This window comes from Sphaerodactylus townsendi, linkage group LG02, assembly GCF_021028975.2.
Source record: "Sphaerodactylus townsendi isolate TG3544 linkage group LG02, MPM_Stown_v2.3, whole genome shotgun sequence".
NCBI classification, from domain to species: Eukaryota; Metazoa; Chordata; class Lepidosauria; order Squamata; family Sphaerodactylidae; genus Sphaerodactylus; species Sphaerodactylus townsendi.
The window spans coordinates 19,253,939-19,266,588 of NC_059426.1; the positions used below are offsets into that span (position 1 = coordinate 19,253,939).

The 12,650-nt window shown below is 44.0% G+C and overlaps 1 protein-coding gene across 4 annotated transcripts in view; it reads right to left on the reverse strand.

Moving 5' to 3' along the window:
- The window catches only part of NBEAL1 (neurobeachin like 1), a 155,157-nt gene that overhangs the window by 46,810 nt on the left and 95,697 nt on the right, over positions 1 to 12,650 (reverse strand). For 3 of the 4 annotated variants that reach the window (XM_048484982.1, XM_048484984.1, XM_048484981.1), the window contains 11 exons: positions 11,847 to 11,949; positions 11,355 to 11,511; positions 9,356 to 9,514; positions 7,297 to 7,456; positions 7,013 to 7,101; positions 5,947 to 6,504; positions 5,268 to 5,443; positions 3,959 to 4,112; positions 1,947 to 2,075; positions 289 to 594; positions 37 to 186 (listed from right to left, as the gene is read on the reverse strand). In XM_048484982.1, coding sequence (XP_048340939.1) covers positions 37 to 186; positions 289 to 594; positions 1,947 to 2,075; positions 3,959 to 4,112; positions 5,268 to 5,443; positions 5,947 to 6,504; positions 7,013 to 7,101; positions 7,297 to 7,456; positions 9,356 to 9,514; positions 11,355 to 11,511; positions 11,847 to 11,949 — 2,141 coding nt within the window. The remainder of the gene's footprint in view (positions 1 to 36; positions 187 to 288; positions 595 to 1,946; positions 2,076 to 3,958; positions 4,113 to 5,267; positions 5,444 to 5,946; positions 6,505 to 7,012; positions 7,102 to 7,296; positions 7,457 to 9,355; positions 9,515 to 11,354; positions 11,512 to 11,846; positions 11,950 to 12,650) is intronic. The other variant, XM_048484983.1, reaches the window with a different exon arrangement.

Genomic DNA, 12,650 nt, shown 5'->3' on the forward strand with positions numbered 1-12,650 from the left:
AGTTGATGCAGGTTGTGAAATAAACACAAATGTCACCTGAAATTTCAGCTTGCTTTCTCCTCGCTCCCGCTCCCGCCTATGGATGTTCACCATCAACGCCTCATAACAGTCCTTCCAATATACTGCCATGTGTTCATGGCCATCGCTGAAAATACTGACTTCGTACTGCTTCATATTTGGAATAATCTGGAGCACAAAAATCCAGAGAATAATGAACCCGTTGCCTTGCTGATGCACAAAAGAAGAAACCCACGGACCGCCCCCCCCCAAAAGAGGTTCATTACTCACATATTTATCAATATAAACCTTCCACTCTTCAGTGCTGCAGTAGTCCTGGAAATCCTCAAAAAACGAGGGGCTTCCATTTGTAGATGGCAAGGAAGGCAAGTGCAAATTCATGAAGAGGAGTTCGTATATTTTGGAAATGAGCGTTCGGACGAGCGGAATCAAAAAAGAATAGGTTTCCGTCTTTTCTCGGATCGACCGACTCAGAATGCCTTCCAGCCGGCCCAGGAGGTAGCAAGACTCTGCTTGGTGGTCGAGCACTTTGGTCTGAAGAAGAGTATTCAGCTTGGCAGCAGCCATCGCACAGACCTGCAAAAAGAAAACCGTGAGCCTAATTTAACTACTTTATTTGCATCCTGCCTTTCTTTTCAATGGGGACCCAAAGCCGCTTATGTCATTCTTCTCACCTCCGTTTTTATCTCCACAACAAATCTGCGAAGTAGGTTTAAGGGTTTGTGACTGACCCAAGGACACCCTGCAAGATCCCATGACAAAGCGGGGATTCAAACCTAGGTTTCCCAGCTCCTACTCCAACACTTTAACTGCTACACCATGCTGGCTGTCAACATAAGAACATAAGAACAAGCCAGCTGGATCAGACCAGAGTCCATCTAGTCCAGCTCTCTGCTACTCACAGTGGCCCACCAGGTGCCTTTGGGAGCTCACGTCCAGGGTGTGAAAGCAATGACCTTCTGCTGTTGCTGCTGCTCCTGAGCACCTGGTCTGCTAAGGCATTTGCAATCTGAGATCAAGGAGTATAGAAGCCATAGATCGACTTCTCCTCCATAAATCTGTCCAAGCCCTTTTTAAAGCTATCCAGGTTAGTGGCGTGCTTGAGGGAACTCAAGACCCAGACACTACTCACCTGGGTCACATGGGGGTGCATTTGCCCACCTGTTCATCCACCCGTCACCCCTCGTCACTTGCCCCTCGCGATCACCCCACTAGTTTGCCACTCACTCCACTTGCCCGCCTGCCCACCCCACTCACTCACTGCTGGTTTGCTCGTCCCCCCGCCCCACCCCACTCACTCACCCACCTCAATTTGTAGGAGGCACAATTTGGGGGGGCGCAATCAGTACTTTCCCCCAGGCGTATTTCCTACAGGCACACCATTCTCAACAGCACGAAAGGTAGTGAAACAAACATGGAAACAACAAACATAGAAATAATACTACACCAGGGCTACTCAAATTGCTGAACCTGCAGATTTAATGCAAAAAGGGCACAAAACTGTCGCATATATATGCAAACCAGATTACTAATAAGCCCAAATGTGACTATGAATTCAACACGTCAAAAATGCGCAGTCAGAAATAATTCCAAAGTCCAAAAATGGGATGAGTTCCCCAGTATTGCCCATTTTGTGGCTGACTTCCCTCGCTTCATCAGCAGTTTAGTTGATCACGCCCTTAAATCTTGGAGTCACTATCTCATCACCTGTCCTTAAAAGCAATTATATGCCATATATAGCATTCAGTATTCAGACTCCAGGATATGACATCGTCCATTGGGCTAAGTCATTCTGTGCTTAAGACTTTTGGATCATTTCTGATTGTGCATGTTTGACGTGTGGAATTCTTGGTGACATTTTGGCTTTATTTGTAGCCGAGTTGAATCCTCCTTAACAACTGCACAGCATGTGTGATGAAGCAACATACCTGTAGGTTATCCTGCCCAATGAAGCCAAGGAGCATCTGGACCTGCACTTGGTAGAGTTTCACACACTCTGGGCTGGATGAATACCAGACTGACAAAGTGTCCATCAAGGTTACCAGCTCTTCCAAGAGCTAAATGAAGCAACAGAAGCAGGACAAAGGAGAAAAGAGATCAGGGGTGGGGAAAAGCTCTGAGTGAGCAATTCCTTCTGCTAACTGTGAAGCAACAAGATGAACAATGTGCAGTCTGAGATGCTTTCAAACGTTTTGACCTCCTGTAGCTGAAGAGGAGGGTCAAAACAGGAGTACCGTATATACTCGTGTATAAGCCGACCCGTGTATAAGCCGAGGCACCTAATTTTACTGCCCAAACCTGGGAAAACGTATTGACTCCTGTATAAGCCGAGGGTGGGAAGCCGGGAGGCAGAGGGAGCTCCTTATTTGGGCAGTGACATCAGGGGGAGACACTGCCCAAATAAGGAGCTCCCTCTGCCTGCAGGCTGGGTTTAACAAAGCCCAGCCAGTCGGTAGGCAGAGGGAGCTCCTTCTTTGGGCAGTGACATCAGGGGAAGTCACTGCCCAAATAAGGAGCTCCCCCTGCCTGGCTGTTGGGCTTTGTCATCCCACGAAGGCAGAGGGAGCTCCTTCTTTGGGCAGTGACTCCCCCTGATGTCACTGCCCAAATAAGGAGCTCCCTCTGCCTCCCAGGGTTTGACGAAGCCCAGCCAGCTAGGATGCCTCGGGGTTCCCCCTTCACCTTCGATGAGGGATGAGGGCAGCAACAAGGCTTCCGGGGGGCAGGGAGGTTGTCCCGGCCCCGCCCCCAGCCTCCTTGTGAGTAATAGAAAATGGTGACTCACATATAAGCCGAGGGGGCTTTTCTCAGCCTTTAAACGGGGCTGAAAAACTCGGCTTATACGCTAGTACATACGGTATGTATTTGATTATAAAAAGTGCATTACTAGGAAGCGTAGCTGATAATAGGGGGCAAACAAAACTAATTCTGGAGCTGTGTCCTGTCTGGATGGAGAAAGGCTGCATAAAAATAGTTCAAGACAAGAAAGCTAACTTATTTTCCCACAGAAAGCTAGTCCCGACCCATCCCAGGAGCTATCCCCTCATAGAAAGGTAAGCAATATGATGACAGAAATTATACTGCCAAGTAAGGCTATCACGCTAGGACCTATTTTTGCACATCTTTTGGGAGAGCGGCGGCAATTCTTGGAAGCAATTTTACCCAAGTATTCACTTCAATTAATGATCTGATTTAAACTTTTACTTGTGCTCCAATACACATAATGGAATGCGCAAGGGCAGTTCCATCTTTGTTGAAATGAACAGAGAAGCTCTTGGAAAACGGAGATCTCTACATGTCTGGCTTCCTGTGTCTGATCGGGACACAAAACGGCTATGTAAAAGCAGCGTTAGCTACATTATGATGTGGTAAATCCATAGGTAAATATCCCTGAGGCGTAAACAGGAAGTGGAGAATTCTATCTACAGTCCCAATGAAACTTAAGGAGGATGTGAGATTTGCCACTGTAGATGAGATCATTGTGATGTGAAAAAGATTTCAGATTTGTTTATTAAGCAAGATTCCTGCTGTAGAGAATGTAGTTCCTGCTGTAGAGAATGAGTTCAGAACCCAAGAAACATTTCAGACCTCAAAATACTTTTATTGATCGATACCGTTGGTGGCCGTCCAAAAACACTTTGTAAAACCTTTCTCCTCCAACACTTGAAAAATTGCCTCCTGTTCTCTCGGAAATTTCTCAAAAGCAGATCTACTTCCTCAAGAACAAACCTTGTCACTTCACAAGCTGTTCAATGAAAAGAGGTTCACTCATTAGTTCTATTTGGTGGTAAGCAACACGATAAATGATTGCATTCCACCCAGAGTCTGGGCTCATTCCTTCCCAATTCTTTTAGTTTCTGGAACCGGATGAAAAAGTAGGTCTTCAATGTCACCTGACAGCCCTTCCTTCCTGCCCCTTTCCACAATTCATCATGACTACCTTTTCTGTCCACAGGTTTGAATTCACCAGCCCTTCAGCTTGGAGAAAATCTTGCACAATAAGCAGGAGCCGGAAGGCATTTTCTGCATACACCGGGAGGGATTTGGCGTCTCGGCTGTCCGTCACGGCCCACTCCAGCATCTTCTCAAGTAAACTACGTTTGAAAGAAAACACGTTGCAGAAAAGCAAGCAACTTTCAGGAAACTCAAGTAACATGTTGTAGAAAAGCAAGCAACTTTCAGGAAGCCCCCCCCCTCCTCCATATGGGTCCCTAATAGCATCGGGACCCATTATTCTTTCACTGTGGGAGAGTGGTGTAAGGGTTTGTGGGACACTGTCCTGAGATATAATCTGTTTAGGATTTAATTGTTTTAAATTGTATGTATGTCTTTATGTGTGATATTTTATACTGTACACCGCCCTGAGCCCTTCGGGGATAGGGCGGTATAGTAAATAAAATAAATAAATAAATAAATAATATTAAGAAATCAATTATTTTGTCAGGACACAACAATCCAGTTCTTGTGATGTTCAATCAAAGAGTTTAGAGGTACATCTAGACAGATCTGTTATTCAAATTTAGGCAATGAACTTTAAAAAAATCAATTATCTCTTTCTATTCAAGATAGATGAATTAAACGAGCTAAACTAGGAGCAGCAGTGGCATAGTGGCTAAGAGCAGGTGCACTCTGATCTGGAGGAACCGGGTTTGATTCCCAGCTCTGCCGCTTGAGTTGTGGAGGTTTATCTGGGGAATTCAGATTAGCCTGTGCATTCCCACACATGCTAGCTGGGTGACCTTGGGCTAGTCACAGCTTTTCGGAGCTCTCTCAGCCCCACCCACCTCACAGGGTGTTTGTTGTGAGGGGGGAAGGGCAAGGAGATTGTAAGCCCCTTTGAATCTCCTTCAGGAGGAGGAGGAGGAGGAGGAGGAGAAGGAGGAGGAGGAGGAGAAGGAGAAGGAGAAGGGGGAAGGGGAAGGGGAAGGGGAAGGGGAAGGGGAAGGGGAAGGGGAAGGGGAAGGGGAAGAGTAGTAGTAGTAGTAGTAGTAGTAGTAGTAGTAGTAGTTTGGATTTATATCTCCCCTTTCTCTCCTGCAGACAGAAGGGTTATAAATCCAAACTCTTCTTCTTCTTTTTCTTGATAGTGGAAAGTGCTGTCAATCACAGACAGCTTACGGGCCCCAAGGCACGAGCGTAGCAGCTTCTGGGTAGAAGTCCTGGAATTCCTTGGTGGTCTCCTGGACCAACCCTGCTTAGCTTCCAAGTTCTGATGACATCAGAGCCAACCAGGTCAGAGCTGGACTTACTTGAGTTTTATTTCATCCGATGGGCGCAACAGTTCATTGGATATCCCCAACTTGGTGAGAGCGGAAAAAACCTGCCCCCTCTCAATCCAGGCAGCGTCATCGGACTTTTCCACACCTTTCCACATCAAACAGAGCAGGACATCAGACAGCAGCTGTACGAGATCTTCTTCACAGGCCTGTAAAAAAATTATGCAAGGACAGCTGTAACATTCGCAGGTAAACTGAAACAAAACTGTGTAAAAACCAAAACCCAATCCCCACACGGAATTAAAACCCAATCCCAACACAGAATGTCCTCAGGAAGGCAAGGGAGAACTACATATTGTCGAAGGCTTTCACGGCCGGAATCACTGGGGTGCTGTGTGGTTTCCGGGCTGTATGGCCGTGTTCTAGCAGCATTCTCTCCAGACGTTTCGCCTGCATCTGTGGCTGACATCTTCAGAGGATCTGATGATCCTTCAGATCCTCTGAAGGTGCCAGCCACAGATGCAGGCGATGATCCTTCAGATCCTTCAGATCCTCTGAAGGTGCCAGCCACAGATGCAGGCGATGATCCTTCAGATCCTTCAGATCCTCTGAAGATGCCAGCCACAGATGCAGGCGAAACGTCAGGAGAGAATGCTGCTAGAACACGGCCATACAGCCCGGAAACCACACAGCACCCCAGAGAACTACATACCTCGCTAATTTCAAATAATGAAAGATCAGCAGCGGATGCAGCCTCCGTGGGCACATTCGGTTCTCGGTCAAGCTGTCCAGAGAATGGCTTTGTAGTCTCGCTGGGAGAAGGTGTGCTGGGCGGGCTATCGACTGTTTGGTTTCCAGCATCTCCCAGTTCGTAAGAGTCAACACTTGACAGGTCTAAGCTCAGGTGTGAAGGGTTCTTTGGCCATAACTCCTCTGGGTCCTCGGGCCTGAATGACATCTCGGCCACGGAGCTGTCTCCAAACACCGCGACCGGCTTGCTGTCTTCTAAACTCCACTGATCACACAAGCCGTTGACGGATGCAAAACTGGCGGCGTCCTCTTGGTCGGCCTTCGAAGCATGGCGTTTCTGGAATTCTTTGAGAGAGGCTCTCTTTTCATCTTCTTTACAAGAGTCGCTTCTACTTTCCCTCAGGCCATTCCTGATGTCAGCATTTTCTTTCAAGAAGAGCCTCGTCAGTGTCTCCTGCCAGCCAAGTTGCTGAGAAATCTGTTGTGCCGAATCCTGCTGGGAGTGGAGAATCTGCAAAAGCTACAGAAGACAAAGGCATGAAGGTTTTGTCACCGAAGTGGAGGGATCGCCCCAGGTTTTTTTATTCCATTGCAGAAACCATTTATAGGAATAAAGCCTCAACTAGAAGTTATGGGTGGATCCCCATCCCTTTTCAGGAGCAGCAGTGGCGTAGGAGGTTAAGAGCTCGTGTATCTAATCTGGAGGAACCGGGTTTGATTCCCAGCTCTGCCGCCTGAGCTGTGGAGGCTTCTCTGGGCAATTCAGATTAGCCTGTACACTCCCACACATGCCAGCTGGGTGACCTTGGGCTAGTCACAGCTTCTCGGAGCTCTCTCAGCCCCACCTACCTCACAGGGTGTTTGTTGTGAGGGGGGAAGGGCAAGGAGATTGTAAGCCCCTTTGAGTCTCCTGCAGGAGAGAAAGGGGGGATATAAATCCAAACTCTTATTCTTCTTAGTAATTTGGTCAGAGGAAATGGAGGGAGGAGTTTCACTCATTTCCCCCTTCCCACACCCCAAAAACTGACCTTTTGACAGATAGCCACTCTGACGTTTATATCTGCTTTATGAGCCAAATGAACCACGGCCATGAAGTCCCGGTAATTCACCACTGGATCTGCAAAGGAAAAATTAAAACAGATGCCATAACCAAGGGAAAAAAGTTTAAACGTGCATGACTTTTCTGTCCAAAATAAATGCCAGCGGAAACAGCAAGCAACTGGACTTCTAAATTTGCCATCAAAACCCTCAATTAAACTAAATTCTCTGTTATTTTGTAACGCGAATAGAAGTAGGCTTATGTGTGTTAGACCTGCGTGCAGAACTTGATTGAGGAGGCTCTTAATAAGAGATGTGGTCACCGGTGTGTCATTCAAGAGCAGGCCCAGCCCAGAATACCCAACTTCTCGGAGTTTCATGCGTTGTTTGCTCCGCTCATAAACCTTGGTGCATTTCAGCATCTGTTCCATGATCTGCAAAGAAATAATGCACAGGAGTCCAAGGTTGGCAACTATAAATAAATAAATAAATAAATAAATAAATAAATAAATAAATAAATAAATAAATAAATAAATAAATAAATAAATAAATAAGCAAGCCTTTATTGGCATAAAATAAACATACAAAATAAGCATACAAAATGTGCCCGTTATTGCTCACAGTTATAGACACTGGTACTAAAATATACACATGGTCCTTCTGTAACTATAGAACCTTCCTTCAACTAAGTTGACTCACTTAAACGTCATCGGATACTTGCAGAAGCTAGAAAAATTACTGCTGGCTATATGTGGGTCTATGCACATACATGGAGCATTGAAGTTAGTATCCAATTCTAGACTTACCAAGGCCTATTATCTTTAGCAGAAATTTTGCTACATTCTCACACACTGTGAGATCCATGTTGTTCAAAAGCATAGGTATCTTAAGAGCATCGGTTAGATTGTTATACAGAAATGGAATAAGTGCAGATTGCGACATTCTGGTTTTTGCAAACCTTACACAATGAAAAAGGGTATGATCGAGTGTCTCCAGGTTGGCAACGAGATGGGCACACGCACACCTATCATAAGCATATTTAGCAACGAAAAGGCTGCTGAATCCAGGTGTCATGTGCCAGTCCGAGAGATAAGGAATCGGATGCAGAGCCAGACAATATCATAGACCAAGGGGCTGACTTCCCTGTGAGGCTGAGCCAGATGCAGGGCAGCTGGGAGAGCCTTCAGTACAGCTAAGTGATGAGCCTGCTGCACAGAGAAGACAAAGGCAGAAAAGCAGCTCAGTAATAATGTGCCTGCATTGGAGCTTGTTATAGCAAAAAGCTCTGCAAACTAAAAACAGCAACATCAGAGGAGGACTAAGTCTTTGCAGGATCCTGGCCTTGTTAGCAAGGACATACTGCCTTGGGCTCGGCTCTGCCTGGGTGCAATGAGTATACTTCACAGGGATGCTCCATGCATCTGACTTCCTGCTCAGTTCCTCCAAACCTCGGTTCCTAGCCTGTCTGCCTGCTTCCAATCCTGGACTACCTGCCTTTGGACCTGCCTGACCAGGCCTCTGCCTTCTGCCTGCCCTAAACTTGGACTGCCTGACTACACCGTAGCTGACGCCTGCCAGCAGCACAACAGGTAACAATTCAACCAAACATTCACAATATACAAGAAGAAATCACGTGCAAATGCCAGCTTACAAAACAAACCATAGTCTTTAAACCTTAAATTAAAAAACCCTTCTAACGTGCAAATGCTGATCGCCGGACATCTTTGTTAAAACACCACAGCTATATGTTTGATATTTTTACAGGGTTTCTTTTTACCCTGGCCATCCTGGTTGACCTTGGACCAGTCTCTCTCTCTCAGCCAAATCCACTTCACTGGATTGTTGTAACTTATCTGCCTGTCCTTGATCAGGGCCTTTTTGGCCTTGGCCCCAGCCTGGTGGAACACTCTGGCAAAAGAGACCAGAGCCTTGCAAGACCCGCCACAACTCCCCAGGGTCTGAAAGATGGAAGATTTTTCACTGGGCTTACGGATAAGAACAGCAACTGTTTTCTTAGTTGGCCTCCTTTCCACCCCTTCCCTCTCCATTCACTTCTTTCCCCTTCCTCCTCTCTCCATTCTTCCCTTCCCTCTTTTCACTACTTGTTTTTTCCTAACCCTATCTTACACCCATGGTCCCAGACAGGAAGTCCTTCCAGCATGAAGATATGGAGGCTGGAGAGAACTCTACAGACTCCCAGGGCTAGCCTATCCTTTTCGGCCACAACCAAAAGCCACCTATTTAAGTTTTTAGAAACACACAGAGGATTTTAGCCAAAAAAAAGTAGACACATTTAGGTTAACCTGAACGTCAGAGAAAAGGCCATGAGTTACCTTGAAAACAAGCTCCCTCAGTCTGTCAGAGTACCTGTGATTCAGCAACAGAGCGTAAAGAATGTCTGCATTTCCTGGTTCGAAAAGCAGCAAGAAAAGTTGGTCTCGGGTTGGGCTGGTGTGAAGCAGGCTGAAGAGCACCTCCAAGATCCCACAGAGCTTGTCAGGGAGGGAGGGAGGGAGGGAGGAAGAAGAACGGAAATTAAGCAACTGTGTAATTCACACACATTCCCAATATTCCATATTATTCACTGCACAGAAGAAGACCTGTTTTTTCAACCCCTTTGAGAGTCTACCTTCAGGAGTCTCAAAGTGGCTTACAATTGATTTCCCTTCTCCCCCTTACAAAAGGCACCTAGGTGGGGCTGAGAGAGTTCTGAGAGAACTGTGACTGGCACAAGGTCACCCAGCAGGAATATCAGAGCTTGGAAACACATCTGGTTCACCAGATTAGAGTCTGCCGCTCTTAACCGCTACCTGCAGCCGGCACAGATAATTTGATTTTCATTCCAGTCTCTCATTTAGAGTTATCTGGAACGCCTAAACAAAATTCTGAATGAAAGCAAAACCAGGCAAACCACGGCCTGATAACTATGTGAGCAAACCTGGAAGGAGCTCTGCAGTTGCACTTTCTCCTACTTCCCTTCTTTTAGTTTGCCGCCAACATGGGTTTTCCAGTCAAACTATGGCATGAACTTGCTCCAGCACAGTTGGGTTGTGTTTAATTGGTTTTAATTATTTATATTGGGATTTCTATTTTTAAAGTGCATTGAATGTTTTAAAGTTGTTTTGTAACCCACCCTGAGCCCTCCACGGGTAAAGTAGGATATAAAGCCAATAAAATAAACAAATAAAATAAACAGACCGTGATTGCTTGCAAACCAGGAAGGGAAGAGTGGAATTGCAGCATGAAGGTGAAAGGGCAGTGCTAAACTCAAGTTCTCAGGTCATTTGAACCACTCAACCAAAACCTCCACCAAGCCTCAGTGTAACAGAGCAGGTGAATCCAAAGTGGTCCCTATGGATAGCAGGGTGCCTGCTGATACCATTTCAGGTGCACACACCAAGTGTTCTTAGAAATGCATGGGATTCTTGCCCGACATGGCTCCCGATTGGTTGTCCAGATTAAAATAATGATGTTTAAATGGCAACTCGTAATTATATTTAAACATCTTCTCCTTTCTGTGTGTTATTATAATACCTAAATATTTAATTTTCTTTTTTACTAGTTTTCTATCTAATTGTCTTTTTTCCACATTAACCCCCATTATTTCTGTTTTTTCCATGTTTACTTTTAATCCAGAGTATTTTTGAAAATCTTCTAGAATAATTTTTAGTTCTTTCATTGTATCTACCGGGTTCACCGTTATTATTAATATATCATCTGCAAATAAGTTCAATCTTATTTCTTCATGTTTTACTTTATACCCTTTTATCCTTCCATCATTATTAATCCTTTCTGCCAGGAATTCCATTGCCATTATAAACAAATGTGGCGAAAGTGGGCATCCTTGCTTTACCCCTCTTTCAATATTTATTACTCCTGTCCATCCATCATTCTTATCTTTGCCTTTCCTCTTTGATATAACTCTCGTAGAGTATTTATAAATTGTTTTCCGAAGCCAAAGTTTTCCAAAGTTTGAAATTGTGACTAACTGTATCAAACGCTTTATATACATCTAACTTTATCACTGCATATTGTAAGAATTAAAAATATGCAATTTAAATGGTAACTGAATGTAAGTTTTATTGTCTTTCCCCGTTCATTTTTTCAAATTACTTCACTTATCCCTTGTGCTTTGTGTGTGGCCCCGCCTCCTTTGTGTGTGGCTCCGCCTCCTGCTATTGCCATTTTGCAGTTAGCTCCACTTTCTGCAGGACCCAGTTCATGATTGCACCCAGCCCTGTATCAGAATTCCAAAAAGTGCCCACAAGCTCAAAAATGTTGGAGACTCCTGTAATAGAACAAGAAAACTGGACAGAAGCCAAAGAATCATACCTGCTCCTCGTTGTTGATGGCTGCTATGTATCCCATGATGCTCTGCACTTCGTTATGTGTGCCTCCTTTACTTAAGAAATATTTAATTAGTCCACAGAGAGATGTTCTGATTGTTCTGAGGTCATCCAGAGTCAATTCACTGTCTTTATAGCCACTTCTAACAAAAAGACAGACTTGTATTACAAAAACTGAGGATGTAAGTTTGATCTAAAAGATGCCACGTCACTCAAGTTTTCTTTTCACACACATTTCCCCACTCACCCTTTGTAAGTTAGTTACCTGTGATAACGACCCCTCCTCTTTGCAACTAACATTAAATTCATAAAACATTCTATAGCTGTGCAGAAACCTCAATTTGAATAGTACTTAAGCAAACAATAAAATGATCATTTTTAAAAATTGAAGCCAATTCAAATTGCAGCTGGGTAATGATTATTTAACAATCCCAGAACATTACAATAAATGGTGTTGTTCAAGAAGAATGACTCGTACCCATAATAAAACCTTAAAGTATCCAATAAAAACTGCACCCCGTATTTTTTCCGGAAGAGCCTTCTGCTGTCTTTGACGATTGTAGAAAGATACTGGATGTGCCCTGAAAACACAGAGATCTCCCATCAGAATGGAACAGTTCAGTAAGACAGCCAACCTCCAGGTAATCAACCACAATACTATTGGGGTAGGTGCACTGAAGTTAAAACCAACATCACTCTGCACCAAATATGTAAAGGTCTATCACAGCTGTTAATACTTTTAGGCGATAATAGCTTAAAACACTCTTTTGTTGTTCTTTCTCAAGACTCTCAGATCACATTTATATATTCAAAAACTTATATCATTAATCATCTTTTATATCTCATTAAATATAATCACAGTAACATATTCACTGAGTCTATATAAATAATATTTTCAAGTAACATCCAACAAAAGAAATTTTCAATTTTATATAGAGTTCAATATGGAAAGAAAATCTTCAACATCCAACAGGTAAGTCCAAACTCATCAATATTAACACAGGTAAGTGTTTAGTTCATCCTCTCCCATAAATTCAATTTCGTAAACTTCCATAGAGGTAAGTGTCCAATCACTAAAGGTCCAAAGTTTTTTCTTAAAACAAAATCATATATGTCCACATTGATGAATGTTCAGTCCAAGTTTATGAAATTGAATTTATGGGAGAGTATGAACTAAATACTTACCTGTGTTAATATTGATGAGTTTGGACTTACCTGTTGGATGTTGAAGATTTTCTTTCCATATTGAACTCTATATAAAATTGAAAATTTATTTGTTGGA